At 53.6% G+C, this 26,899-nt stretch overlaps 13 protein-coding genes across 13 annotated transcripts; 6 read left to right on the top strand and 7 right to left on the bottom strand.

Moving 5' to 3' along the window:
• Nucleotides 1-316: 316 nt before the first annotated feature.
• Nucleotides 317-1,181, top strand: PG997_004036 (signal peptidase complex subunit SPC2; the record flags this gene model as incomplete). Its single annotated transcript, XM_066808351.1, has 3 exons — nt 317-356; nt 429-712; nt 849-1,181. 3 exons carry the CDS (start codon nt 317-319, stop codon nt 1,179-1,181), a joined length of 657 nt encoding a protein of 218 aa, XP_066671969.1.
• Nucleotides 1,182-1,947: 766 nt separating this feature from the next.
• PG997_004035 (ribosome biogenesis protein Nsa2) lies at nt 1,948-3,501 on the bottom strand (the record flags this gene model as incomplete). Its single annotated transcript, XM_066808350.1, has 8 exons — nt 1,948-2,001; nt 2,101-2,130; nt 2,190-2,318; nt 2,552-2,576; nt 2,674-2,733; nt 2,821-2,883; nt 3,045-3,160; nt 3,193-3,501. Coding segments are annotated over 8 exons (786 nt in total), but the record flags the coding sequence as incomplete, so codon positions are not given.
• Nucleotides 3,502-4,235: 734 nt separating this feature from the next.
• On the top strand, nt 4,236-4,906 carry PG997_004034 (mitochondrial 54S ribosomal protein bL21m; the record flags this gene model as incomplete). The annotated part of the gene is made up of 2 exons (XM_066808349.1): nt 4,236-4,239; nt 4,269-4,906. 2 exons carry the CDS (start codon nt 4,236-4,238, stop codon nt 4,904-4,906), a joined length of 642 nt encoding a protein of 213 aa, XP_066671967.1.
• Nucleotides 4,907-5,623: 717 nt separating this feature from the next.
• On the bottom strand, nt 5,624-8,413 carry PG997_004033 (Serine/threonine-protein kinase mph1; the record flags this gene model as incomplete). The annotated part of the gene is given in 3 exon segments (XM_066808348.1): nt 5,624-6,463; nt 6,516-7,179; nt 7,197-8,413. The coding sequence occupies 3 exon segments, from the start codon at nt 8,411-8,413 to the stop codon at nt 5,624-5,626; spliced, it is 2,721 nt and encodes a 906-aa protein (XP_066671966.1).
• Nucleotides 8,414-9,618: 1,205 nt separating this feature from the next.
• PG997_004032 (ribosomal protein P2) lies at nt 9,619-10,028 on the bottom strand (the record flags this gene model as incomplete). Its single annotated transcript, XM_066808347.1, has 2 exons — nt 9,619-9,792; nt 9,870-10,028. 2 exons carry the CDS (start codon nt 10,026-10,028, stop codon nt 9,619-9,621), a joined length of 333 nt encoding a protein of 110 aa, XP_066671965.1.
• Nucleotides 10,029-11,246: 1,218 nt separating this feature from the next.
• PG997_004031 (uncharacterized protein) lies at nt 11,247-11,576 on the bottom strand (the record flags this gene model as incomplete). Its single annotated transcript, XM_066808346.1, has 1 exon — nt 11,247-11,576. The coding sequence occupies one exon, from the start codon at nt 11,574-11,576 to the stop codon at nt 11,247-11,249; it is 330 nt and encodes a 109-aa protein (XP_066671964.1).
• A 119-nt stretch (nt 11,577-11,695) lies between these two features.
• Nucleotides 11,696-12,968, top strand: PG997_004030 (spt2 chromatin; the record flags this gene model as incomplete). The annotated part of the gene is made up of 2 exons (XM_066808345.1): nt 11,696-11,701; nt 11,808-12,968. The coding sequence occupies 2 exons, from the start codon at nt 11,696-11,698 to the stop codon at nt 12,966-12,968; spliced, it is 1,167 nt and encodes a 388-aa protein (XP_066671963.1).
• A 1,360-nt stretch (nt 12,969-14,328) lies between these two features.
• Nucleotides 14,329-14,865, top strand: PG997_004029 (uncharacterized protein; the record flags this gene model as incomplete). Its single annotated transcript, XM_066808344.1, has 2 exons — nt 14,329-14,739; nt 14,797-14,865. 2 exons carry the CDS (start codon nt 14,329-14,331, stop codon nt 14,863-14,865), a joined length of 480 nt encoding a protein of 159 aa, XP_066671962.1.
• A 363-nt stretch (nt 14,866-15,228) lies between these two features.
• PG997_004028 (uncharacterized protein) lies at nt 15,229-16,797 on the bottom strand (the record flags this gene model as incomplete). The annotated part of the gene is made up of 1 exon (XM_066808343.1): nt 15,229-16,797. One exon carries the CDS (start codon nt 16,795-16,797, stop codon nt 15,229-15,231), a length of 1,569 nt encoding a protein of 522 aa, XP_066671961.1.
• A 747-nt stretch (nt 16,798-17,544) lies between these two features.
• Nucleotides 17,545-19,393, top strand: PG997_004027 (uncharacterized protein; the record flags this gene model as incomplete). Its single annotated transcript, XM_066808342.1, has 3 exons — nt 17,545-17,571; nt 17,682-18,880; nt 18,904-19,393. 3 exons carry the CDS (start codon nt 17,545-17,547, stop codon nt 19,391-19,393), a joined length of 1,716 nt encoding a protein of 571 aa, XP_066671960.1.
• A 1,723-nt stretch (nt 19,394-21,116) lies between these two features.
• On the top strand, nt 21,117-23,199 carry PG997_004026 (uncharacterized protein; the record flags this gene model as incomplete). The annotated part of the gene is made up of 6 exons (XM_066808341.1): nt 21,117-21,206; nt 21,290-21,679; nt 21,760-21,999; nt 22,057-22,090; nt 22,158-22,858; nt 22,984-23,199. The coding sequence occupies 6 exons, from the start codon at nt 21,117-21,119 to the stop codon at nt 23,197-23,199; spliced, it is 1,671 nt and encodes a 556-aa protein (XP_066671959.1).
• A 362-nt stretch (nt 23,200-23,561) lies between these two features.
• Nucleotides 23,562-24,841, bottom strand: PG997_004025 (uncharacterized protein; the record flags this gene model as incomplete). Its single annotated transcript, XM_066808340.1, has 4 exons — nt 23,562-23,627; nt 23,681-23,817; nt 23,873-24,578; nt 24,620-24,841. 4 exons carry the CDS (start codon nt 24,839-24,841, stop codon nt 23,562-23,564), a joined length of 1,131 nt encoding a protein of 376 aa, XP_066671958.1.
• Nucleotides 24,842-25,079: 238 nt separating this feature from the next.
• On the bottom strand, nt 25,080-25,726 carry PG997_004024 (uncharacterized protein; the record flags this gene model as incomplete). The annotated part of the gene is made up of 3 exons (XM_066808339.1): nt 25,080-25,250; nt 25,307-25,432; nt 25,688-25,726. 3 exons carry the CDS (start codon nt 25,724-25,726, stop codon nt 25,080-25,082), a joined length of 336 nt encoding a protein of 111 aa, XP_066671957.1.
• Between the last annotated feature and the right edge of the window lie 1,173 nt (nt 25,727-26,899).

Raw genomic sequence — 26,899 nt, 5'->3', positions numbered from 1 at the left:
CAACCTAGCTACAGCACTGATGTACCTACCTGAAGCCCATCATTCAAATGCCCATAAGCCTATCAGCCTCCACTCCAAATTGCCTAAGCTGTAAGTGGCAGAAGGCCACCTCAACCTTTCCCCGGCAGCTAAGCCGATCTCACATAACTCGGACCCTAGGTAGCACGCAGCTTGGGTATAGTGGACGGGAGCTCACTTCTTCACTGGGCGTCCAGTTTCTTGACATCAATCGATTCCACTCGAGTCCCTACTGCCCTTCTACCATACCAACAGCAATCAGGCAGAACACAAAGGCCAAAAAGATCAAGCCGCCAACATGGCATCCCAAGAAAAAATCACTGTCCACAATCTGGCGGGTACGTTTGTCGCATCATGGCTCTCTACATCTAGCGCATCATCCCCCGATCCGAACTGACTATGATCTGCAGACCTGAAGAACACCTCCGATGATGCTATTCCGAACTACCTCAACTCTCTGAAGTTCAAGCAGAACCACACCCTAGTCGACACGCGGCTGGCCCTCGGCTACACTGCCTTTGTCATCGCCGGTGCATGCTTCGCCTGGGACTACAAGTTCGGCTTCGACAACACCAAGTACTACACGGCAGTCGCCGTCGCTGTCTACACCGTGATCAACACTATCCTCACCTACTGGATCGCGTTTGTGGAGAAGGGCATCGTCTATCAGGGAACCACCCCTAAGGGAGATAAGGTATGTCGGACCCCCGCGGGCCTTGTCTGTTCCTTCTGCTATCCGAACAGCGTCCGCTGTCGCGAGCAGCTGTGGCTCTGCCGCTGGTTGACTAACGCCCTTGCTTAGATCTCCATTGCCACCTCCCACCGACAAGAACATCCCCATCTACAAGATGAAGATCACAGTGACCAGCAAGGGCGGGAAGCCTAACCATATTGAACTGCAAAAGTCTTTCACAGAGTGGTTTGATGCGGCCGGTCACTTCATTGTACCCCCCTTCCAATCCATGCTGGCGACGTCTGTTCCTCTTATCGCAACAGCAGACCCCAAGAGAGTGGCGGCCGCCGCAACAGCACAGGATCCTACCTCCGACTTCGTAAATATGAATCAGGATGTGCTGAACGCCTTGGCGGCCGGCGAGGATGTCGGCAGCGCTACAAGTGCCGATGCAACCTCGGGTAAAAAGTCCAAGCGAAGAAAGGCTTGAGATGTTCCACTATACTCGAGCAGAAATAGAGCTACTGAGCCCCCTGAATAGTGTCGAAATCAAAGGCCCCTTCTTTAGTTCAACTGGTGCAAAATGCTAGATGTCGTGATTCAGCAGCAACTGAAACGCCCGGGCCCAGGGAAGCTGTAAGATTTGATCACAGTTTACTATTGTGAATGCTTTCCATTGGATAGACCAGACTTAACGGCTTTTGAATGTCTGTGGAGAGAAAATCAAATTACCATCTTATTTTATATTAAACAATAAGATTTGATTTTAGTGCTACCAGTGTATTAATATTATACCCAGTCATTGTGAAATCTCATTGTAAACCAGCATGATCGGCCTTGCACAAACCAGCTCATTATTGGACGCTGCAGTGTATGAGTTTCTGCTGTATGGCGTTCAAGGAGGTAGTTTCATTACTCGTAGAATGTGTTATGTGGTGGTCGACAAATGACCAGGTGATGGGTGAATCAATAACATGTATATATAACGCCGCACTCCAGCTTGCTCAGAGCTCAAATCTCAAGCAAATGCAGATGGGGGTTGAGTGTGTGACTTGTGGCTGGGCTCGCCCAATGAAACCAACTGGCTAAGCCACATAAGCCTCCAAGTCAGCTTAGATCTGAGCTCAGGTGGCTTAGCTTCCTAACCCCTATTCCGCCCTCCTATCCCCTATTTCCCTCCTACCCCTACCTCACCCTCCTATTTGTACCTTGCCCTCCTGTTTCTACCTGTATTTCCATCTCTAGTCATTTTCGAACTAGACAAGAAGAACAGCATTGACTGTTCCGTCCATATCGGGGTTGTTGGTAACCTAGACAGTGTTAGTCATCGCTCCCCTTCATTACCCCCCCCCCTCAACCGCCTTCAAACATGAACCACACCAAGGACTGGGAATAGCTTCATTACATACCTGAGCGAACCTTCCCCAGATTACTTTACCCTATGAAAAAGGGGTTAGTCAAGCAAAGATCATGTACGTGTGTCCAGAATTCAACTTACAGATGTCGTCGTCAGCCCCAGCTCGCTGACGTTGATCTCCAATATGGTGCCTTTGGATAGGACACCCAGCTGTGTGTACAGAGGATTCGAGGGGTTCTTTTTAACGGCCAAAATGGGAAGCATCACCGTCTTTTCGAAAGTGAAGGGTTAGTGGTCAGCGTTAGGTAGGGTTAGAATAGGGGTCGGGTTGCTTACCACGCCGAGTGTTGGATGAGTCACATGAGCCTGGGACGAGCCACGGCGTTAGTGTTACTCTTTCAACAAGAAATCGCAGGTCTCAGGAGGGACCGTAGACAACTGTTCAAGGAGCTTGGCCCTCCCGATATACACTAGAATAGAAAGGGGAGCGCCGAAATTCTTACCTTCTTGTAGCGTAATCCCATGGGCCTGCCGTAAGAAATCTGGGTCAGCGGTTGCTCTCGTGAAGTAGATTACCATTGTGGTGAGATTATCTATAGGAATAGATTATAGTAGGGATACTCACCGAATGAATCTTTCATATTTTACAGGGCGACGCGTGAAGTCCGGGCCTACGAACGTCGGTCTACACGAGACTATATCAGTGACTATATTCCGAAAGAAATAGACGGGTATAGGGGAAAGGGGGCCAGCCCCGCGTATGAGCACTCACTTGGTAATCATTCGCTTCCAGGATTTCTTGTTGACCTTCTTGCCCGTCTGAATCACCTTGAACCTGTACAAATGTTAGCAAGGGAGACAGCGCGGTGGAGGTAACGAAGGAGGTCACGAACATTTCCTCTTCAGCTATTCCCTTGACCTAGAAATTTTGGGTCAGCTAAAGATCTTTGGGTCCCAGAGCCCGAGGTTTCTGGGAAATAAGCATGGTAAGCTTACCTTCGGTAGAGGAACAGCACTATACGAAACAGTGTCAGTGAATTTGTTCTCGAGACTCCCAGGGGCAGTACCATGCTCCGGTAACAGTTATCTATTTCCGAAACAGGCACGTAGGCCTAAGTTTGTAATGTGGGATAGGGGGACGTACAATCGAGCAGCGGCATCCTTTCGCTTGTTCTTGATGGAGGTTGACAGAGCCTTGGCAGTAGATGGGTTGCTTCGGTCGAGCAGGTAGTTGGGCAGAGGGGGCGCTGGGGTCCTTCTCGCCGGCCGACTTGACGTCGCGCTCCTCGTGGGCCTTGAGCTGCTTGCGCATCTGGATCTTCTCCTTGTGGCGCTTCTGCTGGTTCAGCTTGGCGCGCAGACCGCGCAGGTTCTGGGCATCTTCAGACTGCTTGTGGGCCTGGCGGGCTTCCTTCTTGCGGGATCGCTCTTCGTGATCGAACCGACGGCCGTGACTGGAGAGGCCGGCATGGTTAGAACTTGGAAGGAGACTAGACCAGAAGTCGGGGGTGGGAGAAGCGCTTACAGCCGCCGAAAGCGATCCATGTACTCATTTTGAGGCTAGAAGCAGCAGGGTGGTCAGTCAACTTGATCCAACAAGAAGGAGCACGAGATCAGAAGGTGGAACATACCATGTTGCGTTATGATCTCTGGCGGACTCGTTGGGAGAGATGAGGGTCGACACGCGCAATGCAGATGAATGGAAGCGGTTGCTTGTTGGGACGCTGTTGCTTGCAGCTTGGGCGTGATAGATAGATAAATCACGAACGGAATGCTGCTATCGAATGCAATTGATTGATGGGACCCGCCACTTATCGAAAAATTGTAGGCGGGATTGCTGGATAAACCCGTTATCTGCCCCTCTGATTGGCTGCGATTGCAAAGGCCCCGCTGTAATTTCCAGCAGGCGGTAAAGCGTACAAGTGCATGTAGGCGGGCAAGCAGAGAGAGACCCTGTCATTGAATAAGGCGGGCAGGCGGGCGGGCTAGTGGTGCCTCCAATGGAAGAATTTATTGGACCTGCAAGCTAACTCGGAGAAGGAAGCAAGGTCAGTAGAGAGAGAGACTCGGACCAGCTTGGACGGGCTGCTCCAACATTCAACCCCAGAACTATCAAGCACCAAGGCGACGGTGACGACTTGAGAAGGCCGCCGATTCTACCTCCAGTCCATTCACGACACCGCAAAAATGAGTCGCTCACTCCTCCGCTCCCTCTTCGAGCTGCGAGCTCCCTCAACCTCGCGGCCAGCCGCTCAATTCAGACTGCCCGTCCGTTCCCTATCCACAACACCACTCCGGAGGAATTCGCCAACACCTCAAAATGCCACAGCACCTTCGAGCATACCTGCAAACCCTACCGAGGCCGCATCCCTGGTGACCGAGTCCCGGTCCCAAACCCCCAGGCCGCCGAGGCTCTCTACCCGCGCATCCCGCAGCAGGTCAACCCGCCCACGAGCGAATCCCAGGCCACCATCGCGCAGCTGCTGCCCCTGCTGCGCACCCAACCCGCGCACTACCTGACGGCGCACATCTGGGGCCGCCCCTACCTGGTGACGGCCGGCGACCAGATCCGCCTGCCCTTCAAGATGCCCGGCGTCGTTCCCGGCGACGTCCTGCGCCTCGACCGCGCCAGCACCCTGGGCTCGCGTGACTTCACCCTCAAAGGCAGCCCTTACATCGACGAGCGCCTGTTCGAGTGCCGCGCCACCGTCCTCGGTACCGAGACGGAACCCATGCGCATCAAGATCAAGACGAAGCGCCGGCAGCGCCGCAACAAGCAGGTCAGGAGCAAGCACCACTTCACCATCCTGCGCATCAGCGAGGTCAGCATTAACGGCCCCGAGGCCGTCGGCCTGTAAAGGCAATCCGGCCTTCGGAGAGCAACCCCATGGGTAAACAGCCCAGTCGAGCGACGGTCATGTGGCACGTCAGCGTATACCAGGGACGAACATTGGCAACTATTTGTATTGTCATGATCTCAACGGTGTATATCACACCAACCTGTACAGAGCGCTAGATTCAACTCGGTCGGGGTTTCCTAAGAGACCTCGGCCAGGCAATGTAACACCTATCTGTACAATAACCATAGAAAGGAGGAAGCAGTACTTCACCAAGATCTCGAGACTTCATATCCAAGTTGCAGTTTTGAATTAAACATTTTGTAACAGGAAAAGGAAAAAGCGCAGCGTAAAACAGCTGCCGCGTCAAAGGGGGAATATAGATGTAAACGCGCAATGAGCAACCAATCAACCAACCAACAAGATAGATACCTCGCCCTTCCTAAGCCAAAAAGCCCCCAAGAAACTCCGTGGCCATGACAAGATCCGCCTTTGGTTCAACGAACGAAAGACGAGGAATACAAAAAGGCCGGGGGCACTATCGGCCCCTTCCCTTCCCTAAAGAAAACAAAACACACTGTAAGCAAGAAGGCTTCCTTGCCCCCAACCACGCTCCAACTGCACATTCATTCGTTCAAAGTTGTCCCGTCTTAATCCCATCAATCTTGAATATCCAGTCATGCCGTGTTGGTGACCGTAACCCAAGTAAATTAGCCATAAACCATCATATCAATCATTCTATCCCGACCGGCCAAGATCCCGCCCAACCGCTTTTGCAATGCTGCCCCAGTATGCGCTGGGCCACACGCTCAGCGCCTCGGCTTCGGTAGGCATTCTCTCCTTACATCTAGTAACTACACTCTGAATGATGCGGCCCAGCAACTCCTCACTCAGCGGCAGCTGCCCCTCGCCACACTCGACAGGATATAAGAAGGGATCCTGCGGGCTGAGCAGTTCTCGACACGTGGGTCGTAGGTCCCGGTCACGGGTGAGACACCGGCGCATCGTACGCAGCAGGCTGGGTGGTACGGGGACATTTCCCATACCGCGGTCTTTGAAGGAGATCGGGTAGTTCCAGTCAATGATGGCCTGGCATCGCTGCATCTGGTTGGGGATGTGGCCGAAGGGTGGGCTGCCGTAGACCAGTTGGTAGAGGATGCAGCCCAGACTCCAGACGTCGCTTGGCTTGCCCAACTTCATGAGCTTGGGAGCGCCAGGGACCCGGCTGCTGGAGCTAATGCGGCGGCCGTCGGGCCCCATTGTGTTAGAATCGAGCAACGACTCGGGACTCATGTAGTTGGGTGTCCCGATCTGTGTCTCTCGGTGAACATTGACTGTTTCGTCAGTCTGGATTGCGTTGGCGATACCGAAGTCGATGAGCTTGAGGCGCCCGTGGACCACAACAAAGTTGGCAGGCTTCAAGTCGGAGTGGACGATATCACAAGAGTGGACTGCAGCCAGGCACTCGAGCATCTCCTGCCAGTAGTATCGAACAAAGACAGGATCAAACTGTGAAGTCTCTGATGAGTAGCGCTGCCGTAACAGCGAGTTAAAGTCCAGTTCTCCCATTTCCATAACCTGTCATACTGTTAGCTATTGACGAGACTTGGCGAGAAACGGACCGACTGACCAAGCTGAGAGCCTGCTTTTCTTCATTCATTTCCCAGTCAATCAGGCTAATGACCCTGTCGACGCTGTTCAACTTCTTCAGCAGGTCAATTTCCCCCTTGAAGCCGCGAATTGTCATAGGATCCGCGTTCTCGGTGGACACCCGCTTCAGAGCAAACATTTTTCCATTATCGGCGGCGACACGGTATACCTTTGCACTCCCACCACGGCCAAGCGAGTCAATGCGGGTGTAGTATTTTCCGTTGACTTTCATATAGTTCCTCTTTCTGGATGCCTGCTGGGTAGTGGCTGCGCCAGCTGTAGATGTGGCCGCCTCAAGCATAGACATCTTCGGCGGAGGCGCAGGGGCGGCCCTTCTCGGGGTGTTCTGGTTGATGGACGACAAAGGCTTCCGCTCGGGGGAATCCGGTCGCATGGATCCTATCTGTGCGCTCATCGGGCGGGAAGACGCCTTGACAGCACTCTGTTCTAGTATGCTGCTTTCGAGACCCTTGTTTCTTCTGGAGGCGGGATGCGCATCGTTCTCTTGGCTGTTTTGGACTGGTAAGTCCGATCGTGGTGCCGGAACCTTAGAATGCGGCATGGGAATCTCTTCTCGATCTGGCGACGCCCGCCTAGACAGTATACTCTGTCCGTGCTCTGCGATGGACGCCTCTTGATCCCGTCTGGCAAAGCCTTTCACACTAGGGGGCTGCCTGAGGCGATGCGGTCGGGCATATAATAAGATGAGGCGAGATTGTCGGCTGGTTCTAGGTCGAGCCCGTCCTGTGGCAGTTGGCTTTCCGGTTCCTCTTGACTCAGGGGCAACATCTCTCCCTCATTTTCACCGTCCTCCTCGCTCTGGCGCCTCCGGCCTCGCCGTGCCGGTCCGCTCAGAAAGCTCCCGGGTATTTTCCCAACCCTCTTGACCCGCATGGAGCTTTGCAGGGCCTGGCTTTCCTCTGATCGTGTCTTCGATCCATGGGACCCAGCCCGGGACCCGCTGTCATGGCCAAGCCCAGAACGAGGGCGTGGAGCAGTGACAGGGTCTTCCGGCCCATCATTCTCGGATTGGTGTTGGGAAGCAGGGTCTGTTCTTCTAGACGATGATCCGGAGGAATGACCCCTCCCGCCGGAAGAGCCAACCGCAATGCGAACGCTTCTAGGAGCCTGGGCAACCGGTGTATTGACGTCACGGATTTCCGAGGCATTCGCCCTCTCCTCCATCACACTCTCTCGGCTGGGCGGCCTAGTAAGCCCCCTCTGAGAGGCAGATAACGAGGTGGACCGCCGTTTCGATGGCTCTACAGCGCCAAACTGCGCCGCAACACCCGGAGTGGTGCTTAGCCTGACGACTCTCTTCCGCACAGGGCTGTTTCCGTCGTGGCTAGCCTGGCTGCGTGCTGGCGAGGTGGGTCGAGAAGATACCTGGGCACTGCTCGCTCTAGTGTGCCGCCTCTCCTCGGCCCGGGCTGCCGCTGATGTATTGAGGATACTGCGCCTCTTGGCAGGCTTCTCGGCTTCTTGAGGTTGTGCCTGTGCCGCTGACGCGGGAGAAGAAGGGCGGTTGCTTTGAGCTCTAGTTCGAACTCCTCGTGTAGCCGCCGATGCAACCGCCATGGATTGATGGGCTGCACGTTGTTGGTCGGCGGATCCGCCATCGCTTAGCAAGGCTTTGGTGAGGGCGCTGAGCTTCATAGGCACAGGTATTTCATCATCGGAGCTATCCGCGTGGGAAGTGGTGTTGGCGGCATATTGAGACCTGGAAGACGCGTGACTCGGATAGGCGGCCGGATTCGAGAGGGGACGGTCGAGTTGTGATCGCGATGAAGCTCTCCGCAACCCCGATCTCAAGGAGGGTTTCCGCGAAGGCACGGATTGGTGGCTCGAGCCAACTGATGCGGGGGACGCGGTCGTCATTCCAATTTTCTGTTGTCCTTTCTCCCTGGTGGTTTACCTTTTCTCTTCCCTTTTTTTGTTCCTTCTCTAAAAAGTGTTGCCTGTGGAGGCGTCGTTCTCGCAAGGGCCAATCGCGGGACGGACGAAGTTGCAGTTTGACCAAAACAAGGGAGCGGCCGGCAAAGCGACGACGTTTAAGTGATATGGTTGAGGGCGGTGGTGGATTGAGGCGGGTGTAAGCAATGTTCTACGCGTCGGGGCTGGTCATGGTCGAGAAAATGCGATCTGGGAGGGAGATTACAGCAATGCGGGCGCGCATGCAAAGATTATGGGTTCGCGTTGCAGCATCGTGGGTAAGGAGCTCGGGTCAAAAGGGAATCCTTGTCGTGGGCTCTTGTTGGGTTGTGCTCCATCGCCCAATCAGACGCGCATAGGGCGTTGCTCGGGAAACAGTGGGCAGGAAGAGTGGAAGTGGGGTGCGCTATCCAAGAAACTTTAATGAACGGTTAATCTGGCCGTTTTTTTGCATGCGCTGGCACAAGAATGATTCTTTTATTCGGCGTAGTAGTAACCTACATGCTTACCCATGTATGTGATACCCGTCAAGGTGCCTCAACCTATATGTACCTTGGATACCTACGTAGGCGAGAACTCCATTTCGATTCAGGGAAAGGGTACGGCCCCAAGACATCAAGCACCATCCATGGAAGGTACCTTGGGTAACCTACCTTCATACATACCTCCTAAGATGTACCTACATAACCTACGTATGGAAAGCCTGTAACGAAATGTTCATGTCAATTCTCTAAGTCGCCATGCGCAACGAGCACCATGGTGTGTTATTTGCATACTTTGACGCTGGGAAATATGTCCACCTAGGTACGCGAAGCCGTCCAACGTCATGATAGCAGATTGCGAATGCTGCCATCGCTGAGATGGTGGATTGCAATATTTGACGTCAAGAATCCCGACAACATCAAGAACACCGCACGCATCTCACACTTGATTGGTTGGAACAACGAGAATGTTGGCTTTCTGAGAAGTCGGACTGTGTCATTGCAAGGCCATCATTGACCCAAACGTTCCTGAGCATCCAGCAGTCGTCTCATGCAAGGAGCGCAAGACGCTTTATATACCTAATGCCGATCCCATGCCAGATCATCGCAGTCTCATTTTCGCATAACTTCTTCAGTGTTCCGTAAGCGTCGTATTCCGAGATGATTCGCTTAATCAAAGAGACCGAAGCCCATATCCTCGTCGGACTCCTCTTTCTCCTCTTCCTTCTCCTCCTCCTTGGGGGCCTCAGCGACACCACCAGCAGCAGCAGCGCCTCCGGAAGCGGCGCCACCGGCACCGCCGCTAGGGACGGAAGCCAGCTTGGAAGAACCCTCGGAGATCAGCTAAGAGATAGCAATGTCAGCAACCATCCTACCAGGGGAAAAAAATGCACGTGGCAGTTTGAATAAGTGTGCCATACCTCCTGGATGTCCTTGTCCTTGAGCTCAGACAGGAGCTTCTCGAGGCGCTCCTCCTCAGCGTCGATGCCGACAGACTGGAGAACCGACTTGATGTCGGAAGCTGAGGGCGAGGCGTTACCGCCAAGGGTGAGGAGCATGTAAGCTGCGATGTGCTTCATTTTGGAAGATGGTGACTAGATCGGGCGCGTGTTAGATGAGATTCCAGAGCCAAGCGCAGCGGAAGGTGCCCTCTTACGAATTGTCTGGGGGAACTTGAGAAATCAATCAATTTAACCGCGAGTTGGGGCGGAGACTGAAGTCTTCGAGTCCGTGAGGAAATTTGTGAATTGGGGGTGGTTTGGTGATGGAATATTTCTGATCTCCCAGTGCCTTGAGAAAAGTTCGGCCTCTTTCAAGCAGCCGTCCAAAATTAGGTGGGCTGCCTGTGTCTTGGTGGGTGCACCGATTTTCCGGGGGCTCCACTGTGGCCGATAAGAGTCACCTGATTAGGGTCGTCTCTGCTACCAAGCTCCCTCTGTGCTCTGATTGGCCTCTAAAGCACCGTTACAGTGCAACCCCGCCATGCATTTGGTACATACCCGCGACACAGCAAACGCCAATTGAATTGATTGATCGATTGATTGATCTTCAACTGCGGGTGATGTGATTGTTATATGACATGCCTCTTTGACGCTGCCCCGATAGATGTAGACCTCCAAACGCATTGATCGTTTCCAGCCAGAAGACCTTCACCACGTACGGAAAAACTACCTATCTTACCTATGGCATATGCACATAACGCGTAGGTCACGTTCCCTACCTAACTCGAAGCCCTACATAAGTAGGTATGTACATGTAGGTAGGTAAGTATGAGCTTCCGGCTCGTGCAGTTGTCTTCGCGATACCTCAGGTGAGCGGTATGTGCGCAATCGACCGACTGTTTGCTATATTATGTACATACATGCCTACCTCACAACCCAGCGCAGGCGCAGCTCAGCCTGCCAGCCTGCCTTGCCTCCTGACTCCCACGTGGAGCGGAGCAAGGTGTGCGTGCAGAGCTCAGCAAGTCCGCCCGCCTGTGGCGCCTAGCTGCTTTGGGCAATCGATTCCCTCTTATGCAGCATAATCTAAGCCCGCCAAACATCCCTACTATGATATGGACCCTATGCCTGTTATCCATACTTTATGAATATAACTGATTTTATGCTTCCTTTGCTGCTACCGAATTTTTGCCGCCTCCTTTGCAAGCAGACATCCGTCCACCCATCCATCCATCAGGTCGATTTCTAGGCTGCTGGAATCTCTTACGCCTGCCAACAGGCACTGTACCCTGGCACGACTGGTACCTGAACCCGGGCTAGCGCAACCTTAGAGGCTCGTCCAATCCCGAGCCCAGCCTATGGGAGGACCTGGTTCTCCATTATCGCCAGAGAGTCGAGTCTCTCTGTTGTCCATAAGAACAACCTGGGTTCTTTCTTTCCGCAATTCCCTTCGCACACCTCACTTCCCTTCACTTCCCTTCGCTCGGCATCCACACCAGCATCGGCATCGGCATCGGCATCGGCATCGCCTGCATCCTTCTCTACGGCCGTTGCATCCTCGCCCGCCCGCAGGCCTCGGCCCTGTCCCTGTCCCTGTCCCTGTCCTGGTCTGTCCACGTTCGAGCTTTCCCAACCAGAAAACAAAACAGTCGCGCTATCGTTAGTGAGCGCAACGCCACTACGCATGACTACATTTTCTATCATGTCCCTGGCACACGACTCCGTCTGACAGCAACCCCATCGCTCCTGCGCAGTTCTCCCACGCCCCAATCGATAGAGTACACTCTACTTAGAAACCGATCAAGATGCCGGTAAGTGCACGCAACTTTTGTCATCCTGAGAATGGCTTGGCATGCCTACAACCCCGTGCCCGCCCAGTTGCGCTGGTTTTGATATATTGACTCCTTGTCTCCGCAGATTTCCGATCTACTGGCCGAAATTACGGGCGAAAAGGCCACCGCCAATAGCACGCCCTCATCCATCAGGACGTCTACTACCCTAGGTCTGAAGCGCAAAGCCGACGATGATGCAAGCAGTAGCGCAGCCATCAAGACCGCCAGAACCCAGCAGAATGGAGGACCGCCGCGATCCTCGATATCCCGGAAACCCTCTCCAGCATCCGGTCGGGCTCCCAATCCCACCCCGAAATCCTCTACATCTCAACCTGGACAGCGATCCGTCTCTGCAGCACCTGCAACTTCAAAGCCCTATGCAGGTACCGCTACTGCGAATCGCCAGGCTGGCGGACCCCCACCTGCCAGGAAAGACTTGGCCGAGCGACCGAAGCTCCCTTCCTCCACGGTTGGATCCTCCAAGATTGCTCCAGCAAGACCTTCACCCACTACCTCGACTGCTTCAGAGCCATCCAAGGCACCCAAGAAAGGGTCTTTCGCCGAGATCATGGCCCGAGGCGCAAAGGCCCAACAGGTGATGCCTAAAGCAGGGATTATTCAGCACAAAGCACTCCAAAAGCCCCTGCCGAAGAAGGAGAGGGAGACTGCCAAAGGTGGGAAAAGATCGGGTGCCAATGGAACAACTACAAAGGGGTCAGGTCAGGGCGGCGCTTCGCAGGTGAAAAGTCCTCGGGCTCTTCCCAAAAGTGGTGCTGTTGGCGATGCCAAGAGCGGTAGCAAGAGCCGCCCGACTTCTTCGGGTAGTGATGCGCCCGAGAAAAAGAAGAAAGGCCCGGTTATGACAGGCTATGCCGGCACGGCACGCTCCGCGCCGCCCATGAAGAAGTCAACGAGTTCCGGAAAGGGGGCAGCATCCAGACGCCCTCCCGGAGGAGGACTTCTTGCTCCACCCAAAGTCGCTCGTCACGACCGTTATGACGATGAATACGATGAAGAACTGGACGACTTCGTGGTTGATGACGAAGACGAGGATGACCCATATGCGCGCCAATACGGCTACGCTTCGGATGGCTCGAGCGATATGGAAGCCGGCATGGACGATATTTATGACGAGGAGTCCAGAGCAGAGAGGGCTGCTAGGTTGGAGGACCGTCGAGAAGAGCAGCTTCTCGAGGAACTGAAGAGAAAGAAGGAGGAGAAGAAGAAGCGATCCGGCTATCGTTAATGTCTCGGCCGGCTTTAGCGAAGCTGGTTCTGGAGATTCTGCATGTATCTAGCGGGTTGTTGTTGTCTTGCCGATTGCGAGACTGCTTTTTCTGGAGTGTTGCAAGGATTCTGCATCCGAACGGAGTTTTCACGGTATCATCAAAGAGGCGTCAAGTCACATGGGCAAAGGCGTTCTTAGTAGGGGCTTCTTGGCCTCTAACCCAGCGCATTGCATTTTCAGGTCCATGGGAACGATTACATAGATAGTCTATAATCCTGAGGGAGGGGCAAATCAGTTTGCAGTCCTGTCAGCACACCTTTGTGCCTAGATTGTCCCTGCTGCGTCCAATGACTCGTCAGTTAGCACTCATAGGGGGAGCCTGCCTGGCGACTTGCTGGCGCTGGACCTCTGGGTAGGCAGTGACCAATTAGCCCCTATTCACATTCTCCCTGGTTCCTATAGATCAGTCAATATAATTCTGAGTCAATATTAGCTTGGCCTCCGCCTATGTAGATAATACTCTTCGGATTTCTGCGCCGAGGAGCTTCGGTGAAGTTGCAGACGACGGGAGGTGTACGGTGGCGAGAAGCTTCGTAAGGAACGAGCGTCTTAGGAAAATAGTATCTGATATAACCCCGTTTTCTACTAAATTGCCCCTGTCAGTCGAGCTTGGTCGTTGCTGGGCCCATGTGTCTAACCATGTAATTATATCGACAGGAGCAAGCTGGTACAAGTCAGGGCAAGGTAGGAAAGTGATTCATCCCACCCAATACTGCAATTAATGCGTACTACGAGCTGACAAGACTATCGCTGCACGTTTGTGGGGGCAGGCCTTAAGTGAGGCAAGAGGAGACATACTGCTCGTGGAAGGCAGAGTAGTCCGGAACTGCTGCCATATACAGCCTACATCGTCATCTTGGTTGTTGACTCAAGCCCTTGTAACCAACTTGGATTCTTTTAGCAATGGATGGCAGTGGTATTGCACCGATTCGACACGTCTCCCAAGTATTTAGTACGGAGCTCAACTAGTAAGGAAGAGTGGCCGGAGAGCATCTGGCAAGTCATTCGGCATGAAGGAGCCCACGAGTGATCTAACATATGTGCCTCACCTATGGCCGACTTCGCCAAGCTCTTACACCCGATTGCACCCTCCTCGCCTGCCCACTGCTGGTTATGGATGAGACTCCGAGGCTTGGATAAGCTGCTGGCTATGGCTAGTCCTCCAGTACTCCTCTTCTACCTGGCATGGAACCCCGACATTCAGGCCAAACTCCCCCGTGAATTAGACGCGACTTTTTCCAGGCCCGGCGATATCAGAGCAGGTCCACAACTTCAGTCTTGTCCGTACCTGTACGTCTCCATCTAGGAGGTATTTCACATGGCCCCGCCGGCGAGTGTCCAACCGTCACGAGAACTTGTTTGCGATGGTATGGCCGTTAAGAGGCAGTACATCCCGGCCAGTGTTCACGCTCGTACTATGCTGTACTATCTGAGCTACATAGAGGAAGTATACCCCGATCCCTTCAAGTTCAACCCCGGGCGGTGGATAGTCAACGAGCAGGGACTCATTGGCTCCCCAGCTCAGGATATTGCCTTGGCCGAACGTGGCTTCTGTAGCTTCTTTGCCGAGTCTCGCGGCTGCCCGGGCAAGAACCAGGCACGGCTGGAGATGTCCATCACCATGGCAAAGATCATCTTTGGCTTTGAGATGATGCTCGGTCCGACCATCCACCTCGGTGCCAGCGACCCCGAAGGTAAAGCTGGGCGCGGCGAAGCATCACGATACCAGGTCAGTTCTCGTTGGCTTATAGACGGCATCCGTCTCTAACACCTACCTGGGATACAGACAGATGATACGTATGGATCAATGGGAGACGGACCGATGACACACCTCAAGCGAAGGAAGACGGACTAGACCGCCGGGTTCTATTTGATACATATCTGCCCACTAATACCTATGCCTCCAGAACTTGCACATTGCGTTGTCGAGAGAGCCACACATGCTATCCACTGTAAACAATGCGAGATAGATCAAGCCCTGATCTCAACATTTTCGCGTGAGCCTGATCTCTGGTTTCATTCGAATATCTGATCGCCCGGAGTGTCTGCTGTGAAACGAGTGGCGACGGCGAGATACTCGGCGACAAATGGTCATCGAAAGGATTGCTGGCAACGGTACACTCAACGGGATAACAATGTTTGGGATGGTTGACGGTAACTGGGTTTCCCTATGTATTAAGGCATATCTAGATTCCCTGAATGCCCAGCATCTTGGATTCTATTCGCCATCATCATCATCATCTTCGTCGTCGTCATTATCACTGTCCTCGTCACTTCCCATCTCATCCGAGCCATCCATACTCTCATCCTCTGAACCGGGCCAATCTATTACCATGCTATTGGCCATCTCCTTTAACCCATTTTCTTTGTCCTGCCCGCGCCAGATTCTTGACCGAGCCGTGTCATTGAAGCGGACTAGCAATGTTTGGAGAGAAGGACCATGGTCCTGGGAAAGTCTGTCAACCCTGAGGCTTTTAAGAGCAACGTCCGATTTGATGAAGTGACGCAGAGCTTTAGCCCACAGATTCACCCTTCCAGATCCCGATCCCGATGAGCCGGATGCGTCAGGTCCCATCAGGGTCACGTCATAGAAGCTAAGGCCCTGTAGGCTGCCCTTGTATTTGTTTACCAAATCAGTGAGAACGTCAATACTGATCAAGGCCTTTCCAAGGTCAAGTTGCTTCAGTGCGGAGAAAACTACAGGTGGTGGAGGGGAAAGGTCAACGCTCGCATCCGCGTCCGCATCGGTTTCGGTTCTTTGTATTGAACCAGCCAACGTTGCCGTTGTCGATGCTGCTACTGCTGGCAACGGCAACGGCGACGCGAGCCATGACAGGAAGTCGCAAGTCCTGTGGTGGTCGCGCTTGGCGAAATTGAGTCTCAACGACGAAAGAGCTGGCAATTTCAAGAGAAACGTCCGGAGAAAGTAGTTGGTGCAATCGGACGGTGTCTGGTCTGAACCAGAACGCGTCATGGCAGGAATTTGGTCATCGCTGAGATCCAGGAACAGCGTTTCCAACCGAGCCAGTACAGGGTCAGTGAAAGGCTCAAAGAATCGAGGCAAGTTGAAGGCCACGTCGAAAAGGCCAATGTTTCTCAAGATGACCTCGAATCCCTTCGGTTTTGAGCCTGACTTGCCCAGGGCTTGGAGAAGGCCGCCAAAGAGTCGAGCCTCATACCAAGGCCAGTTGTTATCCAAGGCCAATTGCGGCGACATGTGACCAAAGACAGGAGTCGTATCTGGCCTGGCCAGGGCCAAGCCGGTATCTCGCTGGTAGGTGTTGGCGCCGTAGCTCCTCCATTCGACCAGGGGATGATCGCGGAAACGAGACCGTGAATTGAAGTCCCGGATTCCAATTGTCTCGAGATTAGGCAAATGGGCAAAAGCGTCGGCCAGCATCTCCAGGTCCTGACTGAAGTTGATGAGGTTGATGTGGCTGGAATATTCCTGGCGCATTCGCAGCCTCCTTGTGGCCTCGGAGGTGCTGTCCACGGCGGCAAATGCATGTGGTCTTCTCCATACTGGCCGTTCGGCGGCGAGAATGACGTGTGTCAAGTAAGGCGAGAACTTGGATCTCGATATGTCGACGAGAGCCTTCAAGCTGAACTCGGTCAAGATGAACTGCCGCTTGGAGAAATACTCCTTGGCAAAGGAGGAGTGCAGGGAGGCCTCGATGTGCTTGCAGGAGCGGCGGAGGTTGCAGTAGTCTGGTGTAGTCAGGTAGTGGGAGATGGAAAGCAGAACCTCCAAGGGCATCGTCAGAAGCAAGCTTGTTGACGACGCCATGGTTGCTGCATTCAAGGTTGCTGGGCTGCAACAACAGCAACAACAACAACCACCGCGAGCGTCGAGGTGGGAATGCCGTATAAAGCACTTGTAGTTGGTGCAGTGGCCAAATAGTCGCAGTGAGTGGGCAGGTAGGAATGAACCAATCTCAAGCCCAGGAAAGGTGGTGGTTTCAGGTTAGCAAGAAGAGAAGCCCGAGTTGTCTTCAAATGAGAGGTCCTTTTGTCCCCCTTGACTTGACTTGAATTCTTTCTGTGCTTCCAATTAAATGTGAATTGAGTTGAATTGAATTGTTCTCGGGGAAGGTACATACCTCGTTAAGTAGGTAGGTAGGTACTTCACTGTCAAGACATCCGACGCACCTGCACTTGTACTCGCAGCTATTGATTGACTTAGGTTCAATTAGAAATAGTTTCGGGAGGTGGCTGCCTGGCTGCCTGCCCGCTTGCCCGCTTGCCCGCTCGCCTGCCTGGCGCTCAAGCCGCCAAGTTGTTCAAGGGTCGTTGCTGCCTGCAACCAACATAACCGCGACGTCAATATTTAAATTGATGCAGCTCGCTTCAATCCCCGAGCAGGAGCTAATGTGATATTCTCTTCCATCAATTCGGCCGTCCACCACCCCATTTCCACATCTCCTGTCGTTGCCCGCTCTGCTCGTACAGAGGGCCTACTTACTTACACGTTCTCGCACTGGCCAATTGGCACCACTCTGCTCTGCCTACCTTCCCAATCGAGGCATAAGTCACGATGCCACCCAAGAGGAAGGCCGCTGCAGTGCAGCACAGCACACCATCACCACCACCCCCGGCCGCGTCAACAAATGGACGACGCACGCGAGCTGCCAAAGCCAAGCTGGCTGACGCTCCGCAGCAGCCTGCCAAAAGGCAAAGACAGAGCCTAAGGCCAAGGCCAAGGCAAAGGCAGACCCCCCCACGGCGGACTCCAAGGCGGACTCCGAGGCGGACTCCGAGGCGGAGCCCAAGACGGAGCCAAAGACGGAGCCCCCGGCCATCGGAGAGGCCCAGATCGCCAACCCCGAGGCCAAGTTGCACATTCCGGTCGACGAAATGTTCCCATATGCCCATTATGAAGTCTACATTGATGATGCCGGCATCATCTACGATGCCGCGCTCAACCAGACCAATTCGTCTAATAACAACAACAAGTTCTATCGCGTCCAGCTCCTCCGCAACGTCAATGGCGACTATAAGGCATGGACCCGCTGGGGTCGGGTTGGGGAAGGAGGTCAGAGTGCCCTCCTCGGAAATGGCACCTTGGAGGACGCACTGAAGAACTTTAACAAGAAGTTCAAGGACAAGTCTGGTTTGGCTTGGGCCGACAGAGGGAACAGACCCAAGCCCGGCAAATACACCTTCATCGAACGCAGCTACGCCCCCGATTCAGAGGACGAAGGTGATGCCCCGGTCAAGGAGGACCCCGAGCTTGACAAGGCCCCAGGCGAGGTCATCAAGGAAGCGCCAGAGTCCAAATTACACCCAGCCATTCAGGAGTTGATGGAGCTCATTTTCAACCAGCAATACTTCGCTGCCACGATGAGTGATCTCAATTACGACGTCAATAAGCTTCCTCTCGGAAAACTCAGCAAGAGCACCATCCTTCGCGGTTTCCAGGCCCTCAAGGACCTGTCGGAACTGCTGGACGACCCAACTTCGGCCCAGTCCGAGCACGGTATGGCATTTGGGGAGGCCATCGAGGCTCTGTCAAATACTTTCTTCAGCCTGATTCCTCATGCCTTTGGCAGAAACCGACCGCCAGTCATCCGCAGTAATGAAATGCTCAAGAAAGAAATAGAGGTTCTCGAGAGCTTGTCGGACATGAAGGATGCCTCTGGCATTATGAAGGGCGATAGCAAAGACGCTGAGAAGATCAACCTTCTGGACCGGCAATTCCAAGGGCTCGGAATGGAGGAGATGACCACGCTCAAGCGGGACAGTGCAGAGTTCCAGGAGCTGGAAAACTACCTCATGGCCACCCGGGGACAGACCCACAATGCGAACTACCAGATTGCCCAGATCTTCCGCATCGAGCGACAGGGTGAAAAGGCCCGCTTTGAGCAGAGCGAGTTCGCCGGCCCCCTCGGGACAGGAGACTTCTCTGGCACGGCTCCCGATGCACGAACTTTGGCGGAATTCTCAGCCAGGGTCTTCGGATCGCACCCCCCGAAGCACCTGTCTCTGGGTACATGTTCGGCAAGGGCGTATACCTGGCTGATATGTCGTCCAAGTCGGCCAACTACTGTTGTTCTGGGATCTCCAACGGCCATGCCCTCTTGCTTCTCTGCGAGGCAGAACTCGGAGACCCAATGCACGTCCTTACAGATGCCTCTTACAGTGCAGGCGAGGATGCCAAGGCGAAGGGCATGTCTTCGACTTGGGGCCAAGGCATGACAGGACCAAGCCAGTGGAAGGATGCAGAGTGCGTTCACCCATCCCTGAAAGGAGTCAAGATGCCGGACACATCAGCAGCAGCACCGGGGCCAACCAATGTGCCCAACGCATATCTGATGTACAATGAATACATCACGTACAACATTGCGCAGATCCGCCTTAGGTACCTGTTCCGGATTCGCATGTAGGACTTGGAGTTCCACTGATACCTAGACCCCGTCGACTGCCATACTTTCGATATCGAGTTCCTTGAACCGTGGAATTTATGCGACGATGGTATGACTGTATGTTTTTGGCGTTACGGGTTGATTTGATGCTACGGCCACTGAACTGGCTTTGTTGCTGAACCGAGGGCACATCTCATGGTGGCATGGTGTAAAAGATACTACAAATTTGCTGGAGTTGATATTTTCGGCGAGAAGTGAAGTTCAAGGGACGATGATTTAGCAGCTGGCAAGTCGCTGTACAGCAATAATACTCTTGCAAGAATATTCCATTGCCACGCTCGTGAGTCTCTTTGCGTGATCTGGTTGCGGCAGTCGGTCATGGGAGAGTAAGCAGCGATGATCAGGTGACCACATGCACGTTATGTAGCGATGGGACTCCTGCACATGGCTTGCGGTTTACTTCGAGAAGAGGTACATCCATGAACGTATCGCACACGTACGTTCAGTACGTATCGGACCTGACAACTGGAGAAGGAAGAGCGTATTACTCGATAGAATCGAGCAATTATCTACAGGCTGGCCCGTGCAGGCCCTGTCGGGGTCTTGGCAGTGTCAGGGTGGCTGTTGCTAGCACATGCAGTCTTCTGATAAGCCGGGGAAGACTGGAGACTGGATGCCGACAGAGACATCAATCAATCACTCATGATGTTGAATGATAGCTACCTCAAGCTACATCGTGCCATACAGGGTACTACCACCCTTTGCACTAGCTCTGCATATACCTACCTACATGCGGGTAACGTACCTAGGCATTGCGCCCCCCTCCCCCCCTCCTCCTTCAGCCCATTCACGTACACTCGACAGGTCTAGCTAAGTAGTCTCATCATTATTCCATCCGGTTCAGCTTTTGGAGGTAATCTGGGGGATGGGAACAACAGCGCAGCCGACAGGAAAGATGGCACACTGCTGCGGAGAAGCCGACTACGGAGAACAGCAGTTGACTTGGCTGGGAAACCCTACCGATAGATAAGTAGGTGGCCGAAAGAGAAAAGATGGCGATTATTACATATACGTCTGGGTAACGTGTGGGGGAGGCGTCATTCCTTATCGCAGTCTTCCATGGATGTACCGGACCAGCATCAACATGCCGTGGCAGTACTTACTTGGCTCCGTGTGTGTTAACCTTTGCAGACGAAAAGTCAACCAACCGCATATCACCTCAAGGCCAAAGAAGGGGGACGGGGTTGGCTACGGTACCTTTGGCAGTGGAAGCCATGGATTATCTATCATTGCTGCCATGTCCTCCTCTCCGTCGCGAGAGACAACCGCTCTCTCTTTTGTTTTCTTCTCTTTCCGCTCCGTCTTCTGTCTTCGTGCGCGCTTACAGTATACATACATACCCATACCTCCTTACTTGTAGGTAGGCAGTAGCGATATCCTGCTCATCTAAACTGCCTGCCCACCCCAACACGGCCTCCGTGCGTCTATCCGTCGCTTAAACTTCCGGCTATACCTACCTGTACGTCACCTTGGACGACCCAGGCCTGGGGTCGCGTGCGAGAATCCCCTGGCCTGCCCGAGCTGTCCTTACCATACCATTACTCGATCGCAACCTACCTACATTCCTGCGTACATACCTACTTGCATACATACCTACATACTTACCCAAGTACCTGCCTTCTGTCTGCTCTTGGCACTTCGCCTCATTGCCGTCCGTGGGCAGCACTGGATATAAGCCGCCGCCATGCAGAAGCTGCACCCCACTCGGCTTGCGCAATGGGCGGACAAGCTTGCTGTCGACAACGAGGACGGCCTTAGCACGGCGCAGTTGATGGCAAGTCACAGGGCATTCTTTGCTCTCGAGCGTACCCAATGCGGGGATCCTATAGCTAACCCGGCGAGTCGCCTCTGCTTTAGTTGACCAACAATGACTTGAAGCCAGTAGAACCAGAGCGCCGCCAATGGGGCGCTTGGAATTTCGTGGGCTTTTGGATTGCCGACTCCTTCAACATCAACACCTGGATGATCTCGTCATCTATGATTGTCGGCGGACTTTCGTGGTGGCAGTCATGGCTGTGCGTCTGGCTGGGCTATGCCATTGCCGGCTGCTTCGTATGCTCGACCGGTCGGATAGGCGCCGTGTACCACATCGGCTTTCCGGTTGTGGGTAGATCCAGCTTCGGCATCTGGGGCAGTCTCTGGCCCGTCTTCAACCGCGCCGCCATGGCCTGTGTGTGGTATGGCGTGCAGTCGTGGATTGGTGGACATTGCGTCTACTTGATGATTCGGTCCATCTGGCTCTCGTGGGTAAGTCCGCCTCCCACCCCCATCTTGCAGCTGGTTGTTTGGGGTCGATCGGGATACTGAGCCCGTTCGCATGCATACAGAATCGTGAGACTATTCCGAACACCTTCCCGGAGAACTCGGGAGCTACCTCTGCCGATTATGTCTCGTTCTTCATCTTTTGGTTCTGCTCACTACCCGCCATCTGGTTTCCCGTGCACAAGATCCGCCATTTGTTCACCGTCAAGGCCTACTTTGTACCATGCGCTGGGATAGCCTTCTTCATCTGGGCCATTGTCCGAGCGGGTGGTGTAGGCCCCATTGTACGCCAGCCCTCCAAAAAGGTATGTCTCCGGAATCTGTGCCTGCAGCTAGGGCTTGGCTGATCAAGACTCCGATAGCACGGGAATGAACTTGCTTGGGAATTCGTCAAGGGTGAGGCTCCTCCTGCCTTATATGGGGACCACGACACTGTCGAGTGAATGCTAACAACAACCCGCAGGCGTCATGTCCTCCATCGCCAACTTTGCCACCCTGGTTGTCAACGACCCCGACTTCACGCGGTTTGCTGCCAAGCCACGTGACGCGCTCTGGTCGCAACTCATTACGATCCCAACTGGCTTTGCTATCACAAGCTTCATTGGCATCATCGTCTCGTCGTCGTCGGTGGTCATATACCCCGGGAGTGAGCCGATCTGGGATCCCCTGGAGTTGCTCGAAAAGTTTATCGATGATGGCGGCTCGGCTCAGCGATTTGGCGTTTTTGTCATCGCCGCAGCTTTCGCCCTAGCACAGCTGGGTACCAATATTGCGGCTAACTCGGTCTCCGCTGGTACTGACATGACAGCCTTGCTGCCGCGATTCATTAACATCAGACGAGGTGGCTACATCTGCGCAGTTGTGGGCCTGGCCATGTGCCCCTATACCCTCCTGACCGACAGCAACCAGTTCACAACCTACCTGAGTGCCTACTCGGTCTTCCTGAGCTCCATCGCCGGTGTCATGTGCTGCGATTACTATCTTGTTCGAAAGGGATACCTGGAAGTCAAGGAACTCTACGATGCGCGCAAAACAGGTCCCTACTTCTTCACCTTTGGCATCAATTGGCGCGCCTATGCTGCGTACATTGGAGGCATCCTCATAAATGTTGTTGGTTTTGCTGGTGCCGTTGGCCGAGATGTGCCTGCTGGTGCTACCTATATTGTGAGCTGGCCCATACCTCCATTCTATTTCACTCCCGCCCATGGGCAACTCTTACTTCGTGTTCGTCCGGGCGCAAGAGTTCCTAGTGATGTTTTGGGCGCGACATGTGCTGACGCATTCCCTAGTTCAATCTTAACTTCTTCTGTGGGTTTATCGTGTCGTCGACAATTTACTGGATCCTCTGTCGCCTGTTTCCTATCCCTGCCACGAGTAATCATTGGATGGAGGTGGGTGACGCCATCACGGACGTGCGACTTGCATACGATGGCAGCAGTGCACAAGATTTTGATGAAGAGGCCGTGGTGGGCACCAAGTACGGGGAAAACACAAAAGCTGTCTGAATTGTATTCCGTGGGTTGAAAAGGGACCAGCATGCAATACGCAATATGATATCCGACAGTGGCTACCAAGGTTAGAACGACAATATCTACGACAAACATGCCAACTATCCGGAGGGGGCACGACCCAAAAATCTTGATCATCCCGACCGTGCTCGTATGCTATGGAGAGAAAGCTGGCAGGCTCTCAGATTGTCGACTCGGTTGTGTGCGGAAAACTTTTTTCTTCTTCTTCCGTTCGTCTTTCCTTTTCTCTTTCTTTCATGCAATCAAGCTTTACACGTAACCAAGTCACGGTGCCTACTACTACAATACCATGTGTAGCGAACAAGCAGCATGGCAACGCTCCGATGGCGATGCCGTTCTTATGACGAGACCTGGTCATCGATGAACCCAAGGATCCTCCCATATGTGATAGGCCACGTGAACTCCTAGGAAAAGGATTAGACCAGCCAATCGCTCTGGAGTAAGACCTGGCACTCACGAGATTCAGGCCGTGACCTGCTTTCGGCACAACAAAGCTGCCAAAGTAGCTTGTATTTGTGAAGAACGACTTTACCTCTGCAGGTATGGACCGATTGGCCTGAAGACAATACCCGCCACAAAAGGGGATGTCTCGCTCTGCGACACTCAGTCAGTATCTAGATGTCCCCGAACAGAGCTAGGCGTGCCTCACCGCCTGTAACCACGAATACCGGTCCCCGGAACGCATTTTTCGGCGATGACGGCCCGCCCACAGTTAGCAACTCGCCCACAGTCACAGGCTGCCCGGTCGCGGCTGCGGCCTGAAGAACCCACGGGTCAAATTGACCTGGCGAGAAGAAGCCTATCTGTGCACCAGACACGCTGCTGGCAGCCAAGTACCCGACAGGATAGGCCACGAGGGCCGGTATGGTATTTGCACTGACGAAGTTGTTCCCGAGGAGGAAATAAGGGAGAAAGGCAGCTTGGCTGAAGCCCGTCAGCACAATCCCGTCGGAGCTATCCGGGTAGGCGGCCACCAAGCCATACGTCTGGATGGAGCCGAAGCTGTGTCCGACGTGGACGATCTTGTCAAACTTGGCCTTGATTTCCGGTATCCTGTTCTCGCGGATCATTGTTGTTAAAGCGTAAAGGGCAGAAACCTCGAGCCAGGACTGGATCTCGTTGACGGGCTCGCCGCGGGACGACTGCCCGAGTCCTAAGCGGTCGAAGAAGAAGGCGGAGTGGCCTCGATCAACCGCCTGGTTGACGTAGCTGTAGTTGTAGTTGTTAACCGGAAAATCCCAGTAGCTACGATCAAAGGCGATCCCGTGAGTTAGGACTTGGACAGTCTTGCCGGGCCTGCAGTCCGGCTCGCAATAGGTCGCGGCAATGCTGTAGTTGCCGCCCACAGTCACGTACTAAGTAAGGGACAGAGTCAGCATTGCCCCGGATACTGGACCTTGGTTCTAACCTCGTCCAAGACGGCTTCCGTCAGATTGTGGCCGGGCTGCGCAAGGTTGAGGACGAAGTTGGTGACTTCGATGTTGGTAGCTGGGGCCTGCAAGTCGAACTTGCCATTGCGAGCTGAGATGGAGATTGGTATGGTGAGGTTTTGGCAGTGGCGAGCTGAGCCAACTTCCAGGAGCACGGCGACAGCAGCCACTTGGGCAGATTGGGGCATTTTGTTTGAATAGACGGGCTGAGTATGTGTCTGTGGTGCCGGGTTTGCCAAATGGCGGTGTTATTATTATTGCCTTGTCGATGCAGGATTCACGAAACAAAGGCCGTACTCAGAAAAGGATCCTGTCGACTTATAAAACCTCTCCCTTGGAGCAAACGATAGCCTGCCTACGGGCAGGGGAGGATCCTGTATCCCAGGGCAACAGCCATTGCCGGTTCGAGAGATGCAGGAGAAGAACCTAACTTGTCGCCATGCTGACATCATATACACACCGATACGTTGCAATGGCGGCGCTCTCACCACGGTCTTCGCGCGGTGTATAACCACTCTCACCACGGTCTTCGCGCGGTGTATAACCACTCTCACCACGGTCTTCGCGCGGTGTATAACCATGATTGGCCGCATCTGTCTGCGGTTGGAAAAAAGTACCTTTTTCACGAGATGCCGCCATAAGATGCAGCTGACATGGTTGACGAATGCATCCGGACTCAACAGTAAGCCACGACGGGGCGAAGCGGATGGATGTCCTGGGCTAGATAGAGGACGGACGAGCTTCTTCCACCGTTCCGCGCAGTGCACCGGAGTCGGCTCCTGTACGGTAGAAAGTAATGGTTCATTAGTAATCCGACACTGTACTACCTACTACCGTCCTTGAAGAGCAGATCGCGCGCTCCCGGCTTTCCGGCCCGCCCCGATCCCTCAACTATCCGGAGATATGATAAAGCGATGCCAGATCGTCCAGGGCTAGGCGCGTTACCTAACCGACTTAATTCATAAAGTAAGTATGTGCATACTACTGAACCGACTAGGAACATCCAACTCCCTACCTACCTCCTATCTACCTACCATACTAGCCTTGGTCTGTTGATGAGTGTCCACATCCATGGCAATGCATGGCCCAGGATGCCCGTAGGTAGGTACTTATTATGTCCATGCATGTGGTATGTATTTCATGCCAGGCGGAGGTATATATCCAATATATATGTATATACATATAGACCTAATAACACATACAAAGAAAAAGAAAGAAAAATTAAGACAAGAAAACTACGTGATGCAATAGTCACAAGTGCAGGCCAAGAGCAGGACCAAGGCCGAACGAAAGAACACATGCATCAATTCCCAAGTGAGGCAAGTATACCTGCACCGGGCGAATGAATTAGTCATACTTACCTAGGCAAAGGAGCCCGCTTTCTAAACGGACCGCTTACATAAAGTTGTCGGCCGTATAGGTCAAGAACTTTGTTTCGCATCGTTCCATGGCCCGTGGAAATTGCGTGATTTTGACTTGATATTTCTGGAAGATGGCCTTGTGCCTTATTGCGTGCTCGTGGACGGGCCTCATCGCCCGCCCCAAGTCGTCGTATGTCTTGCACGTCTTCCGAGACGGTCAGGACGGCGGCGGGCCAGGCAGAGGTATAGAGTGGGAGGCAGGTATAAATAGAAGGTACTTCTTACATACCTCGTGCTGGGGCGGGCGACAAGCCAGAACAGCACCCTGAGAACAGTAGCCATGCGCCGGCCGATAAGTGGGCTTCAGCTGGGTCACATTTCATTTGCGCGGCAAGCCTCGGATTACAAAATCTCTTCCCACTATAACATAATTCTTGGGCTGGGTCGGCCTCCTCCCAGGCCCAGGGAATAGTGATAGGTAGTTAGGTAGGTTAGGTATAAAAAGGCCCAGTAGTCACGGCGAAACGGCCGGCCAGCTTTTCTCTTCTGCAGAACCGTCCTCGTCGTCAAAACACGCCGATCAGTGTAAGTAGTCCCTGCTTTCCCTTTGTTCAATCAATCCATTCAAACGCCTCCCCAGTCTCCAGCTTGTGGTGGAGCCGACCTCCGACACCACCAGAAAAATCGTACATGAGATGAGTGTGCAGGCCGAGCTGACTTTGTTGTGGGCGCAGAGAAATAAAACATATTGATAGAACCTTTTCTTCTTGTTGTTAAACCCCCCCCAGGTCTATCTTGCACCAAGGAACTCAAGACGGTGATCATCCTCGGCCAGTTGCATTTCTGACTCGGACTCGTTCATTACCCTCCTCCTTCCTCGTCCTC

The sequence above is a fragment of the Apiospora hydei genome (genome assembly GCF_038363865.1).
Source record: "Apiospora hydei strain CBS 114990 chromosome Unknown utg000004l_segment0_segment0, whole genome shotgun sequence".
Classification (NCBI taxonomy): domain Eukaryota; kingdom Fungi; phylum Ascomycota; class Sordariomycetes; order Amphisphaeriales; family Apiosporaceae; genus Apiospora; species Apiospora hydei.
The sequence above is the reverse complement of the archived record's forward strand: the minus strand, read 5'-3'. Positions and strand labels throughout refer to the sequence as shown.